The following is a 23822-nucleotide window of genomic DNA, read 5'->3' on the forward strand; positions in this document are numbered from 1 at the left end:
CATTCATGTCCATCGTGCATTCCGACGGACTTGGGAAATTACAGCAGGACGCTGGGCCTGTCCAGAATTGCTACAGAGTGGCTCCAGGAACACTCTTCTGACATTAAACACTTCCGCAGGCCATCAGACTTCACAGACGTGAACATTATTGAGCATATCTGGGATGTCTTCCTACGTGCTGTTCATAAGAGACCTGCAACCCCTCGTACTCTTACGGATTTATGGACAGCCCTGCAGGATTCATGGTGTCAGTTCTCTCCAGCACACTTCAAACATTAGTCGAGTACACGACACGTTGTGCTGCGGCACTTCTTCGTGCTGGTGGGGGCCCTACACGATATTAGGCAGGCGTACCAATTTCTTTGGCTCTTCACTGTATATGCATTGTGTCAGTAGTGTCAGAAGGCTTCAATAGCCGTTATATGTAGTTCATGATGTGACAAAGGACAGCGTTCTGAAATTTGTCTTTTTGGCTAAGAACGTATTTTAGGAATGCACAGTGCTAGCTTGGAATACCTTATGACAGAATGGAATGAAACAGCTCAGGACGCGAATGATATTGCCGCATTGCTCGTCACATTCCCACAACATCGTCGACTGGACGTTAAACCCGAATTACCTTCCTTCTTATGCTCCAAAATGGACTCACTGTCTTCAAACTAACATATGATTTGTACACTTTAAATGGTTAATTTCTCTATTTTGAATAGTTATTAATAAACAGAGAGTATAAAGCATTCTTACATGAAACTTCATGAGAGAGAGGGAGAGAGAATGGGCCAAACTAATCGAAGCGTTGAGATGGCAATTGTGAACTGTTCAGATCGTTCAGCTGGTAGTGTGTTGCCCACGAAGGGCAATGTCGACTTAGAGTACGCATTGCAAACCGTTTGTGATGTGTTACAAAGGTAAACATTCCTCGTAACTTACGGACAGGTGTTTACGAGATGTTCGCATATCTACAGGGTGTCCTACGAGGAAAAGTCAATATTTGGGGATATGACCGGAACGATCATTCGAAGCAAAAAAAAAAAAAAGTCTGGTAAACATGAGCTTGAAATACATACCTTAGCAGCTACGAGCACTTCTTCGTCTTCTGCTGCAAGCTCTTTCATTCCATATTTTGAGAGAAGGTAGTATGAACAAAAGAAAACAAAAAAGTCCAGCAAATTTGAGCTCTAAAATGCGTAACTAACTTTAAGAGCTATGAGCGATTGTGCAGTAGAAGAGGTGTACTTCATAGTAGCGAAGATGAACAAGTGCTCATAGCTCTTAAGGTATGCATTTTAGAGTCAATGTTTACTAGAATTTTTGCTTCTAATGGTTATTCGTGTCATATCCCGCAATACTGTGTACCTGGAACGCTCTGTATGCACGTTTGTTCATATTTATAACTTCCGCTGTGCTCTCTCAGCCCGAAGGCTTTGCAAACGGCACTCATGTCCCGAAGAATGAGCTTTCAGGTTGGCAATTTTGAACATCCCTCATGCATACAGAAATACATCTCTCACTTTTTAAATTTATGTTAAACACGTCCTATTTTGTAATTCCTCTTCTCCCTGAAAACTTCAAATCTGAACTGAGAAGGGGAACTACTCAGAACGGAATCCTCTGATGCAAACATTTTTAGGTACTGCAGTATCCTTCGAGGAAATAAGACTACAGGTAATGTTAAGTCTTCGAAGATATAGAAAAGCCACTTCCTTCTTTTAACTATTACACATATGCCAAGACACCACGACGTACTCCGCAGAATAGCTTTAGAAGGCCAAGATCAAGTAAAACGTGCACTGCAAATATTGCAGAAAAGGAAAGTGCTATTGACGTGCGGTTTTCGTAGAAATGGTTAGTAGTCAGGGGCTCGTATTGTTAACCAATAAACAGATTGTAGTAATACTTGTAAAATGTATTTTTTGCGCAAACATACACTTTTTTAAATGTCACAATGTCTGTTGACATTAAACTAAAAGCAGGGCAAATTAGAATATTTGTTGCGGGATTCTAGTGCGAGTCGTTTACCTGATATCGTATTTTGAAAAAGTTTCCACACCGTCACTTGTTTGTGCCATTCAATCTGCGTAGTTGCTAGGTAAATGTTGTTACACCTGCTTACAGTGTGCCTCTGTGTTCCTTGAGTGCTCTGCCACTTGCCAGTCAGTGTGGACAATCCAAGCAGTAGAGTGCAGTTCATTCTTATACGGTGTATGCGACAAGATATCCCAGATACGTCCACCATCTCGGCAATTATTTCCGAACCTCTTCAACCAGTTATGTGAAAGTGGTAGTGTAACACCTAGAAAACATAACGGAAGGAAATAAGTATCGACAGATTAGGGGGCTATTAAAGTTCTTGCTGCTGTTGCAGTTGATCCGCACACTAGCTACGCACAATCACAAAAGGAAGTGGAATTAGTCAGACAAGTGTCCTATGCCTTGTCCATCGACATAGGCTCCATCCCTATCATATTTCTCTCCATCAAAAGCTGCATGGAAACGACTATGAGAATAGTGTTGACTTCTGTGCATGGTCATACTCCTGATGTATTTTGTATGTTGCTTAGTGATGAAGTCACATTTGGCAATCACTGACAGGTAAACCGCGGAAACATGTACTACTGGTTTGTTGACCTCGTTGGCTACGTCAGGTGGAACGTCAGCGTCCATAGAGTGTAAACGTGTGGTGTGGGATAGTGAACCATCAGCTCATAGGGCCGCTCGTTTTTCATAGGCGGGATATTAAGCGGACACAAGTGTTGCAGCCTCCTAACAGACCATCTTCGACGGAAGCTAGAAGACTTTCCTCTGTAGACTAGGAGGAATCTGTTTTGTCCACCCCATAGTGCAGAAAGTACTTCAGCTGTCTCCACGAATTATTTCCAAATCGTTGGATTGGACGCAGAGGACCTGTACATTGGCAGGCCCGTGCCTCCGATTTGACAAGTGTAGACTTTTTTTCTATGTGGAAAGCTGAATGTCTACAGGACCATATCAACTATACCAGATGATATGCAAAGACTTACTACTGCAGTCTGCTCTGACAGCGTGTATTGCTGCTGCCTGTTGTCAGTTTGAAAACAACCTGTGACGATAAGTTGTCTCGTTACTGGTCAGAATCCACATAACTAGTGTATGCACTTGTGTTGTTGTTTAGCGTGTGCTACCACAGGCACTGTACAAGCGCCGGTGTGTGAACTTTCCAAAATACGCTACCCTGTAAACGGCTCGCACTAAAACTTGCAACAAACACCACTGCCATTTTAATTTACCCTATTTTTAGGCTGTTAGTATCAGTAGGTACTATTCCATAGCAAAAGTGTGTATTTGCCCAGAGGTACACTTTCTAAGCATTGTCATAATCCGTTTATTGGCTAACAACACGAGCCCCTGACTTCCAATGCATCCTGTGAAAACCGTACATCAATAGCACTTTCCGTTTCTGCAATATTTGTGCCTCAAGTTTTATGTGATTCACCCTGTATGATTCGTGAATTGGAGCTCTGTCGACAGATAACTCTTACTGCATGTTTCTGACTTAGATGATCATCTGCTTCAAAACCATTGTTGCTACTTGATCCCTCGGTGTGGTGCCTTTCATACGGGCTGCCTAACTATTTAACCGCAAGCTGTAACCAATATTCTAAAAATCGTGTCACTCTGGTTCCATTTCCTTATCAAACGGCTCTCAGGCTCAAGAGGCAATGGCTCTTCAAGATAGTCTCTAAACATTAAGCTTACATTATGAGCACTTGTTCTTAAGACATAATTGACTGACATCTGTTACTGGCTCTGACTGTAACATCTGGAGCACACAGACGACACTTGTGCATATGTAAGAAATCTTCCTCACCTACATTTCATCGGGTGAGGTATTAACACACTGACCTAGTATTCAGATGGAGTAGGATTCAAAACTCTGTTCGACAGCGCCATTTGACTTTTTCCTCGTTTCCCGTCGATATCTTGAGACGAATCTGGCGTTGGGACAATACCGTAACCGTTTCTACCAGCCTTTTTTCAACCTAAGATTGAGATTCGCCTCACATGACTCCGACGTGATTGCTGTGTTACCCTCCAATTCTCCCTCCTCCCTTCTAATTTTTTCTAAATTGATTATTATCAATTACTTAGATTTGGCGTACCAAGTTGAAAAGTGTTTCAGCATTCTAGGAAAGTAAATGAATCTTCACTCGCAAGTTTTATTCTTTCCGAAAACCAGTAACAACGCTAGCTCAGCGCGGTTGATGGCATTAAAGAGATAAAGAGAACAAAGCACTACACGCAAATAAGACATATAACCTCTGCTTATCGTACAAGTACCTTTACCTCAGAGTGAGGAAAGTTACTGAAAGCACAGACATACACAGCCACGCAACTAAAATTGCAACACCTTGGCTGTGACTTCTGTCTAAGGAGCTCTGTTTAACAATTTTTCTTAAGTTTCGCCAGCAGGGGTGAGTGACGTTCTCAAAGATTCATTTTTTATTGCTGGTGGTGGATCCACCAACAATGGAGGACCGGCCGCGGTGGTCTCGCGGTTCTAGGCGCGCAGTCCGGAACCGTGCGCCTGCTGCAGTCGCAGGTTCGAATCCTGCCTCGGGCATGGATGTGTGTGATGTCCTTAGGTTAGTTAGGTTTAAGTAGCTCTAAGTTCTAGGGGACTGATGACCACAGCAGTTGAGTCCCATAGTGCTCAGAGCCATTTGAACCATTTGAACAATGGAGGGAGAACCTTTGACAATGTCTGCTACTGGTGCAGGCAAAATACCAAGAAGAATGTTAAACGTTGACCGAAGATCCAGAGATAGACTCAAACAGGTAATAATCTGACGAAAATTATTCGGATAGCCCTTTGTAACGAGAGACGAGAGACGGACCCGCCTCTACAAAAGGAGAAGCGGAGTGTTTTGTTTTCAGTAGAGATGCAGTAAAAGCAGAATGAGTCCTTCTGGAGAATTGTCATACAAGTTGAACGTGCTACGTCAGTAATGCAATGATGGTGGTCTCAGTGGTCACGCCAACATTCTCACAACCGTAGATGATGTTCCGGACGTCCGCCAGTATCGTCGTACTGTAATGGCAGCAATGGGAGATCATGCGGCTACCAAGGCACAGGTAAGAGGGCTTGTGAGCCCAGAGGTGTGAACACGAACTGCTGCGAATTGGTTATTAGCAGTGGCACTGCAGGCACGCAAACCTCTAGCCTGTCTTCCACTTACGCCAGAGTATCGACGTGCGCGGCTCGACTGATGCCTACAGAAGACCCCTTGGAAGATGGAATGGCACGCCGTGGTCTTCAGCGAAGAAAGCAGACTCTGCCTGCACGCAAGTGATGGTCGTTTTAAAATACGACGTAGACCTGGTGAGCGCTGTCGCAGAATGCATTCGTCCAAGACACACTGCCCCTACCCAAGGCCTTATGATCTGGGGCGCGATAAGCTACTACACTCGTTCAGTTTTGGTGTTTCTGGAGAGGACGCTAACCAGTGCTCGGTACGTGCAGAATGTTGTTAGACCTGTTCTTTTGCCGTTCTTCAAACAGGAATGGGAATGTGACGTGGTGTATCAACACTATAATGCTCGCCCACACGCTGTCCGTGAAACTCAGAGTGCCCTGCACGACGTGTAGTAACTTCCCTGGCCAGCAAGATCTCCAGAATTGTCTCTAATCGAGCACTTGCGGGATATGATGGGCCGAGAAGTGACTCTTGCGACTCGTCAACCAACAACCGTTACAGAACTACGTGAACATGTCGGGCTGGCGTGGAATAACGTATCCTAGGTCAGTATTCGGCGTCTGTACGATCGAGTGGATGCCGGATCAGCGCCTGCATTGCTACCCGTGGAGGTTACACTACGTACTAAACCGGGTGTTGCGGCATGGGTCGATCCGCTGAATTCCTCAGCTCGCAAGTGTCTCACAGCATGTAGTCTTACTCTGCGCACTCCTTTTCTTGAGCTCTGTCAGAGAAAGTGAGAGAAGAGGAAACTCCTTCTGGCAATAAGAATGTCGCTGGGAGACGAGCGAAGTACTGGGAACACCCTCCACCTCCTCCAAGCATTGTAGCCATAAGATTGTCCTACCCTTTTTGTGTTAACACTTAGCACTGCTGTTAGCTTTTTCTAGTGAGTCATAGGTCTTGTACATAATGGACCAGGAACTGCTACATCACTCATTTTAAGCAAACGATTCGGAAACAGAATAATTAAAAACGATATCACCAGACTTCGAATAGGGCACTTCCCATTCACATATGTGTCCCTTTTTGGAGACAAGCCCCTCCAGGATGCCGTTCTGGTAATGTACACCCTCGGTGCTCCACGTTTTAATTCATTCCACTTTAATTTCCTGATGAGAGGGGATCACCATAATTAGCCCACTATTTTAAGTGATGGTGGCGAGAGTTTTAAAATTTTGTTTAGTGCTATGACTCTTCTCTAAATTGTTTGGTCATAGATGCTGACACTCATCAGAGGGACTGGCTCTTTGGAGAATCCGCACCCTAGATAACTCCGGTGCGGCAGCCAGTCCGACATCTAAAGCTCATAGCAGTTCGCCCTCTAGGAAATCAGGAATACTTGTCGTGACCGACCGACATCGGATCTGCTGACTGGACAACGTTCATGCTGTCATAAGAATGGCACCTTTGTCATTTTTTAAGAACCGATAAATGTGTCTGCAGTCGGCTAACGGTATTGTATCTCTTCCTAGCGGTTACACTGAAAATCGATTTCGTAACAAAGAGTTGAAAGAGATTCGCAAGTTTTCAAACACGTGCATCACTTATTAAATGGACACACGAAATTTGTCGTTGTCCCCGGTGCATCGTTTGTGCACAAAGATTCCGTCATGAACTTGATTTGAAACGTCGTGTGTTTTTTGAAAGAACTCGTCTGAAAGAACTGGTGTGCTCTGTTTGCGGATATATAAGAAAACACTCCATACCATTGCCAATAATAAGGGATTAGTATGGAGACAGAAAGTGCAACCGTCGACGAAATAAAGATCCAAACTGAAAAAGAAACTGATTCCACGTTTGCAAAGCGGCATGCTCCAAGAACAATTAAAGGCGACGTCCACAAAGGAGACTGCTTACAAAACACCGATGCGTGCATGGATGTTTCTCAATCATTGAAGCCCATTGCAATTAAAATTAATAGTTGATACAAACCTAACTTTAACTTGCTTTCCCGTCTAACATTGATCCCGCACCCTGGTGCAAACTTGGCATTTTTAATTTGTGCAAATGACTGCCATAGGTTAAAAAAGGGAAATATGAAGCAAATAATATTAATGTGGATCTGAAGATCAGACCTTTAGGATAGCAGTTCAGTATTTACAGACTGTGCCACTGAAACTGGCAGGCATCGTCAGTTGTAACATACGCACACAGTATTTCTCTAGCGGGGCCCCCTATTTGTTGACATAAAACTCTTGTTAGTCGCGACAATGGAGTTGACAGGTTCTCATTCATGAAGCAAGAAAAGGCAAAGCAAACTGCAATGAAATTTTCACTTGAAGATATAACGAAGTGTTGGTTTACTTCGTCTGCTTGAATGGCCACCGCCGACCGGAGTGTCCGAGCGGTTCTAGGTTCTTCAGCCTGGAACCGCGCGACCGCTACGGTCGCAGGTTCGAATCCTGCCTCGGGCATGAATGTGTGTGATGTCCTTGGGTTAGTTGGGTTTAAGTAGTTCTAAGTTCTAGGGTACTGATGACCTCAGCAGTTAGTCCCATAGTGCTCAGAGCCATTTGAACCATTTTGAATGGCCATCGGCACGTACGATTACGCTACCCCGACTGCAGAGATATCTATCGGTTCGTGCACAATGAGCTTATTTAGCGAAATTCGCCGTGACTCTGGACATGAAGAAATTCATACACTAAATAAAAAGCCGAGAAGCAGCGATACGTAGATGGAAATGGAAAGCATCAATTCTGCATTTAACTAACCTTGTGGATACATTGGTCACAAATGGGCATTAAATAATTAAACTCTCATTTTATTCAGTGCTGATGTGTATCATTAACATCAATATGGGGTGTGATGTTACCACCATAGGCACAAACGTACTCACGTTTTCAATGTTACATGGAAGCAAACAACCTTCGAATGTTACGTTGGAGAATTTATTGCCATTGCTTGAGACACATGCTGTGTCATTTCATGAGTACTGCTAGTTGGAGATTGGTATTAAAGTAAACGTCTTCCCATCGCATTCCAGGCATGTTCCGCGGGTGACAAATCAGCGGACGTTCCTCGAAGTGTCTGCGCTGTGTATCGCAGCATGGGATCTTGCGTTATCCTGCTGGAATACGCCATTTGTTGCCCTGGTCGTGAACCGTATGACAGCAAAATCTACCGTTCTTTCCAGATACTGGTTAGCTTTGAGGTTCCATTCAACAGTCCTGTTGTCATATATAATAGCTCCGCACACCATGCTTTCAGTAGATGGAGGGCTATAACCTTGAAAATCGGTAATATCTATGGCGTTTCACCACACTGTCTATAGAAAAGTTTGCGTCCATTTGGACGTCACTAACCGAACTGATACTCGTCGCTGACCACCACAGATGCACTCAATATCCCAATCGACTTTGGTTATACACTATGCAAGTGTCTGTTATGGTTCGGTAGCATCGGCAAACGATGCCCAACAACGTTCAACGTCGTCTTCTTCCTCCATTTCAAGGGTTTGTGTGTTGGCCCCCTCAGAGACCAAAAGAATTTAACTTTTAGATTTGGTGTTCTGAGTGCATTCGCGCAACTTGAGATCCAAGTCCTGTTTTAAGTAAGCTTTTTCCAATAGTTCGTAATGACACTCTACCCGTAACTTCCGAGCGGACGTCAGCTGTTGTCAGTCGTCGATTCAAAACAGCCAGCCGAAGAGTCTTACGATTTTCTTGTGGTGCAGCTCTGAAGGGAAGACGGAAGGAAGATTGGGTGTAACGTCCCGTCGACACTCGGTTTGGTCAAAGATGGGGAAGAAAATCGCCGCGCACTTTGAAAGGAGCCAACCCGGCATTTGCCTGGGGCGACGTAGGGAAATCACAGGAAACCTAAATCTGGATGGCCGTGTGGGTCTGAACCGTCGTCCACCCTAATGTGAGTCCAAGCTGCTAACCGCTACGCCACCTCGCTAAGTCGGTGCAGCGCTGGAGGAAGGACCAGTGCCTGCACTTGTTGCCACACTTTACCGAGTCCGTCTCATTCTGGGGTTATATATGCACAAATATGAGTACTTTCACACATAATTGACTGTGCTGCATTTTTCAGTAGGTTGTCAAATGAGAGCTGTAACTTCTGTACAACTTAAAAAAACAAAAAAAACGCTACGAGTAATTTTGAACATTCTTGAAATGAGTTTGAAATATGCTCTTTGACTACCGCTCCAGAATTTAGGGACCATCCAGTGTCTGCGCTTCTTATGAAACAAAAGTTAAACAATCACAACATGTTCGCCGTTCAGCTGGACTCTCTCGCTTCTGACTTGTGGTCATGATGGTCCTGGGCTGGCCGCTTGGATCTTGGTGCTCAAAATTTCGGTTGCCGCAGCCGGCTGCGCAGTGCACGGAGGCCCTTACAGTGGTAAGCCAGCCACGCATGCCTGAAAACAGTTTTAAGTACTCTTATTTCACAATTCACTGTGAAAGGTTATTTTATGTCATCATTATGACTTTATGAAACGTAAAGATATGTGGGACTCGTGTGTGTGCATGTATGTTGGAGTTCGTACGCTTGCTGGTACGTGAAGAAGAAAAATCGAAAGATTTGTAATATTTCAGAGTGGCTGACAATTTTCTGTTCTGTTTTATCTTTCCTTTTGCTAGGGGTCAGCCAGCTACACAAAACTTAAGGCTCTCATTCTATTGTTGGACTTTTAATCGGGACTTACTTGATTTTATAACTACAGCTACTATTTTAACACATCGCAAAGAAAGCTCTTAGATGCCTTAACTTACTCAGAAAAAAAAAGAATGTATAAGTGCTAATAATCTAGAAGTTGATCGCCATAGCTCGAAGCAACCAAGAAGGGACCAATATTTGCTGCAGTATTTTTTAACTGCAATAGTTGGGAGATAACTGAGAAAAAGAACACAATCGATCCGATGTTTTCAGACTTGTGTAGCTTCGGAGAATTAGTGATCTGACAAGTCCGAAAAAAAAAGGCGTGGATGAACGTGTAGTACGCGCATAGTCTGCACTTGACATTAACCACGCAAATACCTCTGGCACGTGCTGCAGACTAGCAGGTGGTTTTAACCTGGGACGTTTGTGCATCGCGGCCGGCGTACCTGCGTACTTGCGGAGCAGCGGGCAGAAGGCGTGCGTGACGCGCATCGTGCCCAGCAGGTTGACTTCCAGCTGGTGGCGCAGCTGGGCCTCCGTCTGCCACTCGAACTCGCCGAACACCATCACGCCCGCGTTGTTCACCAGCGCGTGGAACCCTGCAACACAGCCGCCCAGCAACGACCGACACTGAGCCCGCTCTTGAACATAAATAACTGATATTCCAATGACTCTAAAGAATAGTTCAAAAAACTGTCAAGTTTGCTGATGGCAGCCGGCCGAAGTGGCCGTGCGGTTAAAGGCGCTGCAGTCTGGAACCGCAAGACCGCTACGGTCGCAGGTTCGAATCCTGCCTCGGGCATGGATGTTTGTGAGTGATGTCCTTAGGTTAGTTAGGTTTAACTAGTTCTAAGTTCTAGGGGACTAATGACCTCAGCAGTTGAGTCCCATAGTGCTCAGAGCCATTTGAACCTTTTTTTTTTTTTTTTTTTTTTGCTGATGACAAGCATAAGAACTAAGAGTTAAAACCGAAACTTACCACGCAGCTCGTATGACTTCTAAGATGCATTTCCAGTCTCCAGTGGAGTCTATGTTGATATGAAACTTCCTGGCAAATTAAAACTGTGTACCAGAACAGGCCTCGAATCCAGTACCTTTGCATTTCGCGGGAAAATGCTCTACCAAGCAAGAAATATATTAGGGATGGAGCCTATGTTGATGGAGAAGGCATAGGACACTTGTCTGACTCAGTCCACTTCCTCTTGTGACTGTGCGGAGCTATCGTGCGGACCAACTGCAACAGCAGCAAGAACGTTAATAGACCCCTAATCTGTCGACACTTGTTTATGTTTTCTAGGTGTTACACTACCACACCCACTTAACTGGTTGAAGAGGCTGAGAAATAATTGCCGAGATGGTGAACGTCTTTTGGGATATCTTGTCGCGTGTACCCTACAAGAATGAACTGTAATCTTTTTTTATACTCGCCATACATCACTAGCATGTTGGCTTTTTCTGCGTTGGCAAATCCCCTCGTAGAGCACTTTCCCACGAAAGGCAAAGGACCTGTGTTAGAGGCCGGGTCCAGCATAGAGTTTTAATCTGCCACGAAGTTTCAGCACATATGATAGCTGAATAGGCCCACTACTGGTTCGCAGAAGGCAGTTTGTCTTCATCTCACAAAGATTCGCTTCACGCAAGCAAAAGTGATCTGTTAGTAACAGAAGTACGCATTAATGGTCGTAAGCTAAATGAAACGTTATGTGTAAAATTAAAGAGTCCTGTTGGATAACAAATTACAATGGAATCAACACACAAAGTTACAAACGACTCTGTGGTCGGGGTCTCCACAGCTGTGGTAGTACAGTTTACACTGAAGTGACAAAAGTCATGGGACACCTAATATCGTGCCGGGCCTCTTTTCGCCTGGCGTAGTGCAGCACCTCGACGTGGCATGGACTCAACAAGTCATTAGAATACCCCTGCAGAAACATTGAGCCATGCTATCTCTATAGCCATAACCTCTCGGTTATGTCCCATAAATGTTCGTTGGGACCCATGCCGGGCGATCTGGGTGGCCGAATCATTCGTTCGAATTGTCCAGAATGTTCTTTAAACCGTCGCGAACAATTGTGGCCAAGTACGGCGCACTGTCATGGCAACATGAAGTCTTTGAATGACTGCAAATTGTCTCGAGGTAACCACACGTAAACACTTCCAGTCTGGCGTGAGGTCAGTCGTTTGACGGCGCTTTTCGGGGCGGGGCCGCCCGCTGCCGGCGCGCCGTAGGGCACGGAAGCTCGCACTGGGGCGTATCGCTTTCCAGTCGGGTGTGCCGCGGCAGTCCTCACAGGGGAAGTGAAGCGTCTCTCATAGCCTCTCCTTCCCAAGTGGCTCTTTCCGCCTTCCCGTGGTGCCAGATGTTAAGCTCGGCATTCTGCCTTGCGACAAAAGGGAGAGCTGCGACCCAACCCGATGCGAAAGCGAAGGGTGCGTGGCACAGGGGGAGCTGTGTCAAGGGACCGAACACCAGTCCCTTTCTGTTCGCAGGGCACAGACCAGCAGGTGCTCTGCATGCCGGCGACCTCGTTTGTCGGCGTGGGATCGCGGCGCGAGTCGGCAAGGGTGCTTCGCCGCGCCCCTGGGTAACCGGGGCGTGTTCTGCCAAACCCAGGAGGTGGTGACATCGCCTGGGCTAGGTTAGATGGGCCCAGACCGCCGAACGACTGGGGGACCGACCCACCACCTGAGTAGGAGTGGGTCCTTGGCCTTCAGGTGGAAACTCGGGCTAGTAGGCGGCGAAGGGCGAGGGGTGCATCCGCCTCTCCGGAGTGCGGGGTGCAGTTGCCGAGGAGCGTCGAGTGAAATCGTCGACGACGAGGCCTTCGACGGGGACCAGTGCGCTGGCAACGGCGCGTTGAACCCTGCAGCTCAGGAGTGCCCTTGACCTAGGGGCGAGGTCGGTGGGCGAGCTGCAACAGTCCCCCCCCATGCCAGAGGAGCCGGTCCGGGGTAAGAGACGGGCTCCCATCTTTTTATCACTCGTTACTCACTATGGCGACAATAGAAGCGAGTGATTCTTGTGCGACCAAACGCGCTTCAGCTCCGCCTGATCCCTCTCCCCAGGACGAGATGGGACAGGTAGAAGGTGAATCAGTCACACAGAGACATGGTAGAATCTCACTGCTCTTAGAGCAGAACGTAAAAAATGGGAAAATAAGCCAAGCGGCCTTAACAATCATTAAAAACGAACTTACTGCATGGGCCATCGCCCACGCAAAATTAGAGGGCAGAGTGGAAGAACTAGAAAAAGAAAATAGCAGATTAAGGAACCAACCAACCAAGACATGGGCGGCGGTAGCGGCGCAGGCGCCAACCAAGCCGCACACAACAAAAGAAAGCATTGACAAAGCAACCAAAAGAACAGACACTGCGGTCTTTCTCAGGTCACTCCCTGGGCAAGACACCAGTGTGAAGAAAATACAAGAGCTGTTCACTAAAACTATAAACCCGGCCAAAGACAAAATCAAAATAAAACGAATCAAACCCAGTAGAAACTCAGTAATAGTAGAAGTAGCATCAGAAGAGGACAAAGATAAAATATTGAATAATCAAAAATTAAGCTCACTAGTCAAGTGCGAACCACCTAAGAAAAGGAATCCCCTAGTAATTCTCTATGATGTACCCACTATCATGACAGATGACGAACTGATGAACACTATAAAAGAACAGAATTTTGACGACATAAATGAGGAGGAATTCCGAAAAAGTTTTAAATTGAGATTTAAGACGGGGCCTCGGGGGCGTGATGTGGTGCATCACGTAGCTGAGGTCACGGCACCCATGTGGAGAAAAATCACGGCAATGGGCAGATTATACATAGGTTTCCACTCCATCAACGTCAGAGATTATATCGTGGTACCTCGATGCCACAACTGTGGTGACCTGGATCACATCCTAAGGCTGTGCACCAGGGAATCGGCTTGCACTAAGTGTGGCACAAGTGGACACAACCGCAAAGACTGCAAAGCAGCTGCGGTCTGCGTCCCGTGCAAAAACCGAGGGAAGAAGTCGTGCGGAGCCTCGGGGCGAAGTTGCCCAACATACAGAATGTTGGAACAACGACTTATCTCGAAAATCGATTATGGCTGATCAAAGCCCACCAAATAGGATGCCAAAACATAAATCCCCAAGTAAGAGGAGGCGGGATGCTATGAGGGCATCTAAGTTCAAGAACTTCCTAGTGGCGCTTTCAAGTGCAACTAAGATAGAAATAGTAGACAAGGCCATACAAACGGAGCCCTATATGATAGATAAAAATATACAAACAGATCCTCCAGTAATGAACATAGATCCCGCCCCTCGACGACGGGAAACAAAGCCGACATTCCATCCAAAGCGGCAAGAGCATCCTAGGACAGAAATATCCGACATAAAATCTAGAGAAAAACCCGTTCAAGACAGTGCTGTCACTAGCACAAGCTCGAAGCCCACATTGCAAGACACTCCTGTGGTCAGATTGCCACCCGTGGACCCGGTAAGGGTATATCCCAATATCGAGTACACGATGCAACTGGCCAGATTGGAAGAGCCGATTATCCTGGCCACTGCCTTACGGCATGTGGTCCGTGTAGGACACGAAGAGGGAAGAAAGGTAACCTTCTCAGTAATGGAGGCTGTAGATAGAATACAGCTCAAGTCAGTGAATCTCCCCACTGATTTCGGAGCCCTGCGGGACTTACTGAAAAAAGTTTTTGAGCGACGTGGTGAAAAGTTTGACCTTCAGGACATTTACGTACAGGCCGTACTGGCAAATGGACGAATTGCTTTCGACTGGAGTAGGACCTGGCCGGACGACCATATGCACACATATTTTCCATGACAACAGAAATAACAATTGGACAACTGAACACGCATAACAGTCGACTTGTTATGCAGGAGCTCCGTAAAGAGGTGGAGGAGAGGAGACTAGACGTGCTCTGTCTACAGGAGCCGTACTCCCAAGCTGGAAAAATAGCTTTTGCTGCTACAACTTGGCAGATTGTCAGCGGAAATGAGGATCCTAGAGCAGCGATAGTAATAACAAATAAACTCCTGAGGACAACTACGCTTGCACAATTCGCAACTCGTCACTGCAACGTCGTGGAGCTCCATCACCAATGGGAGTAATTATACTCATAAACATGTATTTTCAATATGGAGATGAAATAGAAGAACACCTGCAACATCTGACAAGAGTCACCACGGCGTTGCGGGGACGAAAAATAATAATAACAGCTGACATCAACGCAAAATCCCCCCTATGGTACAGCGGCACCAGAGACGCGAATGGTGATAAAGTGGAGGACTTTCTAATGGCCTCACAGCTCGTGGTAGCAAACAAGCCGGGTAATCCTCCTACCTACACAGCAGGGGGAGGACAAGGCACGAATATAGACGTTACCCTTACGTCACACAATGCAGCCAATCTAATAAGGAATTGGACAGTTATAAGTAATGCCACCACGAGCGACCACAACTTAATAACCTTTACCTTAAGTGAAAGAGAGTGCCGCTGGGCCATGGGGTGGGAGGTGCAGTATAATTATAATAAAGCAAACTGGGAACTTTTAGCGAGGGAGTGCGACATTCCTGCATTACCAGAAGGTGATGGACATGAAGACATAGACATAGACAAAAGAGCCGAGGAACTGGTGGCCGCAGTACATAGAGCGGTGAGGGCTGCCGTACCAACCAGGAGGAAGGCCGTGGCGGCCTCGCCAGCACCATGGTCGCCCGAATTAGAGGAGTTACGTCAGTCTGTTAGAAGGCTAAGAAGAAACTACCAGCGCAGTGTCGTCTGGCTGGAGAGACAAAGATGGCAGTTACGATACAGGGAGGCAAAGCAAAGTTTCCAGAAGGAATTACGCGAGGTGAGACTACGTAGCTGGGAAAGCTATGTGCTGAACCAGTTAGCCTTAGATCCGTGGGGTCTCCCTTATAAATTGGTACGGGAAAAAATCCGCTCTCCCCTGGAGCTATCAACTGTCAGGCGAGGGGACGGGATGACGGAGTCTTGGCAGGAAACTGCTGAGGTCCTTCTCCAGTCCCTGTTGCCTGACGACAATGCGGATGGGGAAACTGAAGACCAAAAGCAACTGCGTGATGCATATTTAATGGATTACAACAACAACACGGCAGTCTACCCATTCTCGGAAGAGGAGGTGGCTGCGCAAATAAAATCCCTCAAAAGAGGGAAAGCTCCAGGACCAGACGGCATTGTGGCTGAGGTGGTGCAATTTCTGGCACCCCAGTTGGTCGCACCGCTAACTCACCTCTTCAATGAATGCCTCCAACAAAGAAAGTTTCCCAAGAAGTGGAAAACCGCTAACGTAATTATAATTAAAAAAGGACCAGAGAAAGATCCAACTGAAGTCAAATCCTACAGACCAATATGTCTATTAGACCTATTTGGGAAGCTCTTGGAGAAACTGCTGGCTGACAGATTGACGGCTCACCGGATACTGTGGGGGATGAGCAGCAGGCAGTTCGGCTTCAGGCCGGGGCGGTCGGCATCTTTTGCCATCGCTCTGGCGGCCGAGGTCTGCGGTTCGACCCCGCATAAGTATGTCGTCGGCATCATGGTGGACATCAGTGGCGCCTTTGACAACCTGTGGTGGCCTTCGCTCTTCTCCTGTTTACGGGAGAAAGAGTGTCCAGGGCCGCTATATGGGTGTCTGAGGAGCTATTGTAAGGATAGGGAGGTTTGGCTATCATCCCCTAGCGGAAGGATCGGAAAAGTAATCACTAAGGGGTGTCCCCAAGGTTCCGTATTGGGGCCCCTGTTCTGGGACGTGCATATGGAACCCTTACTAGACGAACTGCAACAGAGTGAAGAAGTGCTAGAGGTGATAGCCTACGCAGATGACCTCCTCCTGCTGGTCGGTGGTCGTAGCCGAGAGGACATAGAACCGAAAATTGAAAGGGCAATTGACAGACTGAACCAATGGTGCCTCAAAACGAAAATGAAAGTTTCTCCGACTAAGTCTACTTATCTATTACTAAAAGGTCAGCTTATTAGAAATCCTACAGTGAGAATTGATGGCTCACCAGTTCTTCGGCGACGTGAGGCGCGATATTTGGGAGTCATAATTGACGAGAGATGGAACTTTGGAAAACACATAGAAACCGTAACACAGAAAGCCTTACAGTTATTAAACAATCTCATTTCCATTGGTCATAAACGATTTCATCTCCCCCCTCACCTCATCAAACTTTATCATAATAGCATCCTGACATCAGTAGTGGGTTACGGCTCGGGAGTCTGGGCGCACAGGCTCACGCGGGTCGTGCCCGCCATGATAGTGAGAAGAGTCCAGAGAAATATGATATTAAGATCAGTAGGGGCCTACAGGACATCACCAGGGGGAGCTCTGTTAGTTATAATGGGGCTCTGCCCGTTAGATATCAAAATAAGAGAACAAGCCGCATGGTATTGGGCGAAAAAGGGAGATGGAGGAAAAATAACAGATATTATGGGTGTGAGAGTAGAGGATAAGAGGGAGATAAGAAACAGAGGGGAGGAACTGTGGCAGAGGAACTGGGAGGAAGATGAAACGGGGAGAAGAACATTCCAGTTTCTACCTAATGTTAAAGAACGCGGGACCATGGATTATTTCGAACCCACACGAGGACTCATCCACTTTCTCACTGGTCATGGACCCTATCCGACATACTTATGTCGGTTTGGGAAAAGGGCAACCCCCGAGTGCGACTGTGGCGCAGCGGAAGGAACTCCCGAACATGTGGTTTTCGAGTGCCCTCTCTTTAACGACGTGGCGACAACATACAGAGATAGACTTCCACACAACGTGACATACGACCTTCTAAGACAGGAAGACACTTTTCAGACCTTGAATGCTCTGGCAGAAGAGGTATCACGGAAAGTTCTAATAGAGTACCTCAGGGATCAAGAGTAAATACCAAATTTTCAACCAACCAACTGATTAAGACCTGATCCCAATCCCATACCGCCTGTGCGTGGAATGGCCGACTGCATCAGTTGGAAACCGCCACGTACGGGATTAGGGGGATGGGATCAATCACACCAACTATGACAATGCACCAATTATGACGTAGGTTAAGTTAGTAGAGTAGGACGTAGATTAGAATACTAACATAGGAAACTGCAGCGATTACTAACCTTGGCCAGCCCAGTGCCAGGGGCACGCTCCTCGGGGTTAGCTCGGGGAGCCAGGCCTTTCCAAGTAGGTTTGTACTTACTGGCACACCTGTGACGCTGCAGTTAGTAGTCATTCTTAGTTTAGAAGTAGGTTAAATTAACTGCCCATTGCTACCATAGGAAATTAACACTAGATCAGGAACTTAACAAGTAGTAGTTCACTAACACAAATTGTAGAAAATTATAGTGTCCATAGTTACTGTAGAAATTCAACACTAGCTTAGGAACTTAAATGTAGCGCACTAACACAAATTGTAATATTAGCTGCAAAAATATTCTTCTGATTCATGTAACAATTACGGCCCACTAATCATATCAGGAGGTGGGCTAAATATGTATAATTAATATTGTTGTTAATAAAGAATTTTTTAAAAAAAAAAAAAAAAAAAAAAAAACACTTCCAGTACCTGATCGGTTCAATTGGACCACAGGACCCAGTCCATTCTATGTAGACACAGCCCACATCATTATGGAGCCACTACCAGCTTGCGCAGTGTCTTGTTAACAACTTGAGTCCGTGACTTCGTCGGGTGTGCGCACCACTAGAACCCCACCATCAGCTCTTGACCAACTGAAGGCGGAACTTATTCTCAGTTCGCTGCTTTAGAGTCATCCAGGATCCAACCGATATGGTCAGGAGTGCAAGAGTGACGCTGTAGTGCAAAGGCACTCGCGTCGGTCGTTTGCTGCAGTAGCCCTTTAAAGCCAAATTTCGCCTCACTTTCGTAATGGATACGTTCGTCGTACATAACACATTGATTGCTGCGGTTAATTTCACGCGTTGTTGCCATCTGGCCGTGAACAACGAAAAACTTAGTGTAGAGAAGAAATTGAGCGCCGGTTTAGTTTTGCGATATCCGCGACAAAAAAAAAAAAAAACAAAAAAACGTATCTTTTTCTGCGCTAAAGAAATTTCGTCTTTGATTAGCTGTATGTAGACGCTGGGAACAGTGATAAATCTCCTTTCTTTCTCGGAACTGCTGGAAGCAAAGCCAAATACAATTTATGTAACTTTGTGTTTTGTAACCAAACATCGGTTTTGTAATTAATGCCACAGAAATATTTATAAGAAACAGAGGTAACTTTGTAACTTAAAAAGTGAAAGTCTATTACGATTTGTGCTACAAATTTGTCCTGTACTCAAATACAGAGTATGTTGTTGAAATGATTGCTACCTTGAGAGATTTCATATATAACTTTTTCAATTATAGTATTTTTGGAAGGACTATAAAATAGGCACAACTCCTGATGAATCTGAGTAACTGTAGATCATTTTGCGAATAAAAGATTGAGTGCACGCTGTTTGCAACTGGCGGTAGCAATGGTTTTCGAAGCCACCGTTGTACGCTCTCATCTGCGGTCAAACGACTACTTAACCAAACCAGCTATCCCTGTGGCTTGGTAAACGAACAACAGATGCCACTGCTTTCGTACTACTTTGTTCTGTCTGCCAACGTTTAAATACGAGCAGACAACACTTTTCCTGTATGCCTTATGGATAAACTAATCAAGATGCTCACAACGACATGTTTTGCTTTCAGCAAAAAACTCTCATATTATTGACCTTAAGACAAGAGTGTTAACTTATTCTACATATTTGCACCTTGTTATCTTACGGAATTATCTTGTAGTGGACTGCACCGGAAGTAAATAATTATTCAGCACAAACAAGCAGTAAGGCTACTGTGTGCAGTAGATAACTGCATGCATTCAAGACGCCACCTTGAGGAACTTTGAATTCTTGCACACACTTCCAAATGCATTTACTCGTTAGTGGTTATGGTTATTAACAATAAAAATCAAAAAACAAGACACAAAAATAATTTCCATGTAGACATTACCTCCTTGTCTAGGGACGTAAAGCGGTGTTACATGCACTGACGGAAATAAAACTCCGAACACCAAGAAATAATTTAGCTGGAGTAATGAAGTTTCAGGAATACATTTTTCTAGGCAACATGTTTAAGTGATTAACAACTTCAGAGGTAAATGTAAGCGCGAGAAAAGCGGTTGCAAATGTGAAATGCTGGTACATTAATAGCCCGTGTAGCCACCAGAAAGTTGAATGCAAGCAGACAATCATGCCGGATGTTTGTGTGATGGCATCCAGGCTTGCTGCACTTGGTCGGTCAAAACAGAGACGTGTGTGTGTGTGTGAAATCTTATGCGACTTATGCGACTTAACTGCTAAGTCCCTAAGCTTACACACTACTTGACCTAAATTATCAGCAGGACAAACACACACACCCATGGGCAAGGGAGGACTCGAACTTCCGCCGGGACCAGCCGCACAGTCAATGACTGCAGCTCCGCAGACCGCTCGGCTAATCCCGCGCGGCCAAAACAAAGACGGTTAATGCTCTTTGTGGAGACACTGGAGCTGTCCCGTATGTGCTCAATTGGAGACAGATCTGGTGATAGAGTTGGCGAGTTGGCCAAAGCGACATGTCGGCACACTGCAGACCAAGTTGGGTTACAAAAATGATATGTGGGAGAGCATTATCCTTTTGGAAAACTACCCCTGGAATGCTGTTCATCACAGGCTTTGCAACAGGTCGAATCACCAGACTGATACCGAAATCGCACTCCCCGAATACAACTCCTCGTGTAGGTTCAGTGTGTCTAGGCTTCTGAAACGCTGGTTGCAAGCGCTCACCTGTAGGCCTCCCGAGCAACACACAGTCATCACTGGCACCGAGGCAGAACCACTTTTATCAGGACACGCAACAGACCTCCTCTCCGCCCTCGTGTGAGCTCTCGCTTGAAGTCACAAACGGCGGTAGTTTTAGGTTAACGCAATGCGCGCTACAGGGCATGTAGCTAAGAGATGTTCTTGAAATAAGCGACTTGTAACTGTTCGTTTTTCACAGCGGTGCCAACTGTAGCTCTAATTAGTGCTGCAGACACAATTACGATGCGCCACAGACATACGCCAGATAGCCACGCGAGATTAGCCGAGCGGTCTAGGGCGTTGCCGTCATGGACGGTGCGGCATCTCCCGGCGAAGGTTCGAGTCCTCCCTCGGACATAGGTGTGTGTGTTTGTCCTTAGGATAATTTAGATTAAGTGATGTGCAAACTTAGGGACTGATGACCTTAGCAGTTAAATCCCATAAGATTTCACACAGACATACGCCAGATCCGACGTTCTTCTCTCTCGGTAGTGCCACATGGCCGTACGGAACCCTGCCTTCTTGCGCCCGCACCTTCCCGTGACCGCTTCTGACAACAGTAATATACAGTGATGTCTTTCTGCAACATCCAGCTCCTCGTAACTCTATTACACGACCTCCTTCAAACTCAGTAAACTGTTGAAAATGGCGTCTTTGTCGCCTTAAAGGCATTCTTGATTAACATCAACTCACTACGCCCAATTTTAAAAGTAAATAACGCTCGCGACCGTTATAGCGCGTATTTAAAGCAAACCTGGTTTGCGTCTTCACAGTGGCTCTACAAGCGCATTCTTATGCGATTGGCGCGAAATCTGAATAGACATCATTTGTCAAATGTAAAAACACGCCTGCCAACTGGTGTTTATGTCGCACAACCCTTTCTTGGTGTTACGACTTTTTTCGGGCATTGTACTCTGGTGCTAGGGGATCCAGTAAGTTTCCTTCTAATATTTAGCAAGAAACTGGCAATCACAACCATTCAAAAGAAATATAAAAATGTGCTTCATTAGCAACTCTTTCTACAAATTATCTGATTATCCAGAATCAAGGACGGAAAATTTGTTAGCTACATGACAACCTTGAAATATTCCTTATTGACCTACATGACAAGTTGTGGTGTATTATCACAAAAGAACTTGTGTAATTACAGTTTTATATAATACTTTCTTTGAAAAATACTAATGTAATCGAGCCAACGTGAAACTACTAATAGGTAAAACAGCAGCTGTTTAACATAACTGAGAAAGCAGCAGTTTCTTGTTCGTAGTATTTGCTTCCTTTGTAAATGGTTCAAAATGGCTCTGAGCACTATGAGACTCAACTTCTGAGGTCATCAGTCCCCTAGAACTTACAACTACTTAAACCTAACTAACCTAAGGACATCACACACATCCATGCCCGAGGCAGGATTCGAACCTACAACAGTAGCGGTCGCGCGGTTCCAGACTGTAGCGCCTAGAACCGCCACCCCGGCCGGCTTCCTTCGTAAGTCACTAGGTTAAGACTACCTCGAACAAGCACAAATAACATTAAGCAGTATAATGACAGTTTATTATTAATATGTGTACACATTAAGTTTCTACGAGTCGCTTGTTCTTTGTTGCTGTGTATCTAGACTCGTTCTACATCCCTGGGCGTTCTCTTTCGTGGCGGGATTTGCAGACCGCAGTGAATGACTAAGCAAAAAAATAAATACCTGTGGACATCCTTCGCGTCTCGTAGCTCTCACTGTCCAAGTATCGCTACGGTCGTTGACGGTGGACCAAACTCGCTTGGTATCACGAGAGTGAGAATTGAGAATTGTTGGAGGATTTCACACGCCAGATAGATGAGGTAACTTGAACTAATGAAATGCGCCGAAGTAGCTTACAAACAGATAATAAGATCTAAATACATAATCCTGACAGCACTGGGGATTTAGCTAGCGCACTTACGTGCCATAGTGACAAAGATCTTTGTTGAATGCCTCACTGTCCATCCATAAACCAACATGAAGAAATCGAAAACTTTGAAAATTAGCATTGGCAAATATAAAGGTGTGATTCTTCAGTTTCTCCCGGCGTATTTGTTGCTCGAACAGTCCACGGGTATACTGCCGGTTCATAGTGTCCAACGGGCACAATATTTCGGCGATCAGACATGTCGCCGTGGTCAGGTGCGCTGACGAACTGAGCTCCTGAGGGCGGGCGGCCGATTTAAATCCCCTCCTTCCGCGGGCCGCTCTCTTCACCGTCCGCGCCCGTACGCCGGCGGTCGTGAAGACGTGGGCGTCGGAGTCTGTCGTAGCGTCGATGTGCGTGCTACGTCCACCCTGGTCGCCAGTTTGTACTTCTTGCTGAGAGTCTTCTTAATTACATTGAATGCCGGGTCCCAAGCCTGGCTGAGATTGTAGCCGCAATCTCGGTTGATAAGATCTTCCCTGGTGCGAATTTCGATAGCCTTCCTTATAACGCTGGAACAGCTACGACAGATTCCGACACCCACGTCTTCGCGACAGCCGGCGCGCGGGCGCGGACGGCGAAGAGACCGGCCCGCGGCGGGAGGGGACTTCAGTCTTCCGCCCGCCCTCAGGAGCTGAGTTCGCCAGCGCACCTGACGATGGCGACATGTCTGATCGCCGAAATATTGTGCAAATGACACTATGAACCGGCAGTATACCCGTGGACTGGTCGAGCAAATATAAAGGTGATTTTGCAAATGATACGTCGTCAGTGAACATAAACACACAATCTCACAACCATCTAAAAGAGAGTACTTTGACATTTCGATGTTGCTATTTATAGACTACGTTGCTTACGAATGCGGGCTTTCGCGGCGATATCCGTTAATAAAATAATCTCGGGTTTCAAGCCGCGTGAAGTGGTTAACTGCTCTCAACCTTTCGGCAGAGATTTCCTCAGCCATTGTCAAGTGGTTGACTGTCGTCCGAATGCCGCTACCGTGTTTATACAGCCGCGCCGCCGTCAGTGACGTTGGTCCCGCGGCATACATCGCAATGTTTGGGTTCCCCGACCGGCGCGCCCGCGAAATTTCGCAAGCAGTTTCTGCTAGTCCGCGAAAACAGAAGATCAAAGAAGACACGAAAAAAATTGCGTTTTTTTTCATTTCGTGGCTCAATAACAGGGGAGGAACATAAAATCGG

General features: G+C 46.0%; 1 protein-coding gene across 1 annotated transcript in view; it reads right to left on the reverse strand.

Annotated features, from left to right (window-relative positions):
• LOC124722421 (D-beta-hydroxybutyrate dehydrogenase, mitochondrial-like) overlaps window positions 1-23822 on the reverse strand; it is an 86154-nt gene that overhangs the window by 20416 nt on the left and 41916 nt on the right. Inside the window, exon 4 of the mRNA XM_047247617.1 lies at window positions 10295-10447. Within this exon, the coding sequence (XP_047103573.1) occupies window positions 10295-10447 (153 nt within the window). The remainder of the gene's footprint in view (window positions 1-10294; window positions 10448-23822) is intronic.

The sequence above is a fragment of the Schistocerca piceifrons genome, chromosome 1, assembly GCF_021461385.2.
Source record: "Schistocerca piceifrons isolate TAMUIC-IGC-003096 chromosome 1, iqSchPice1.1, whole genome shotgun sequence".
Lineage (NCBI taxonomy): Eukaryota > Metazoa > Arthropoda > Insecta > Orthoptera > Acrididae > Schistocerca > Schistocerca piceifrons.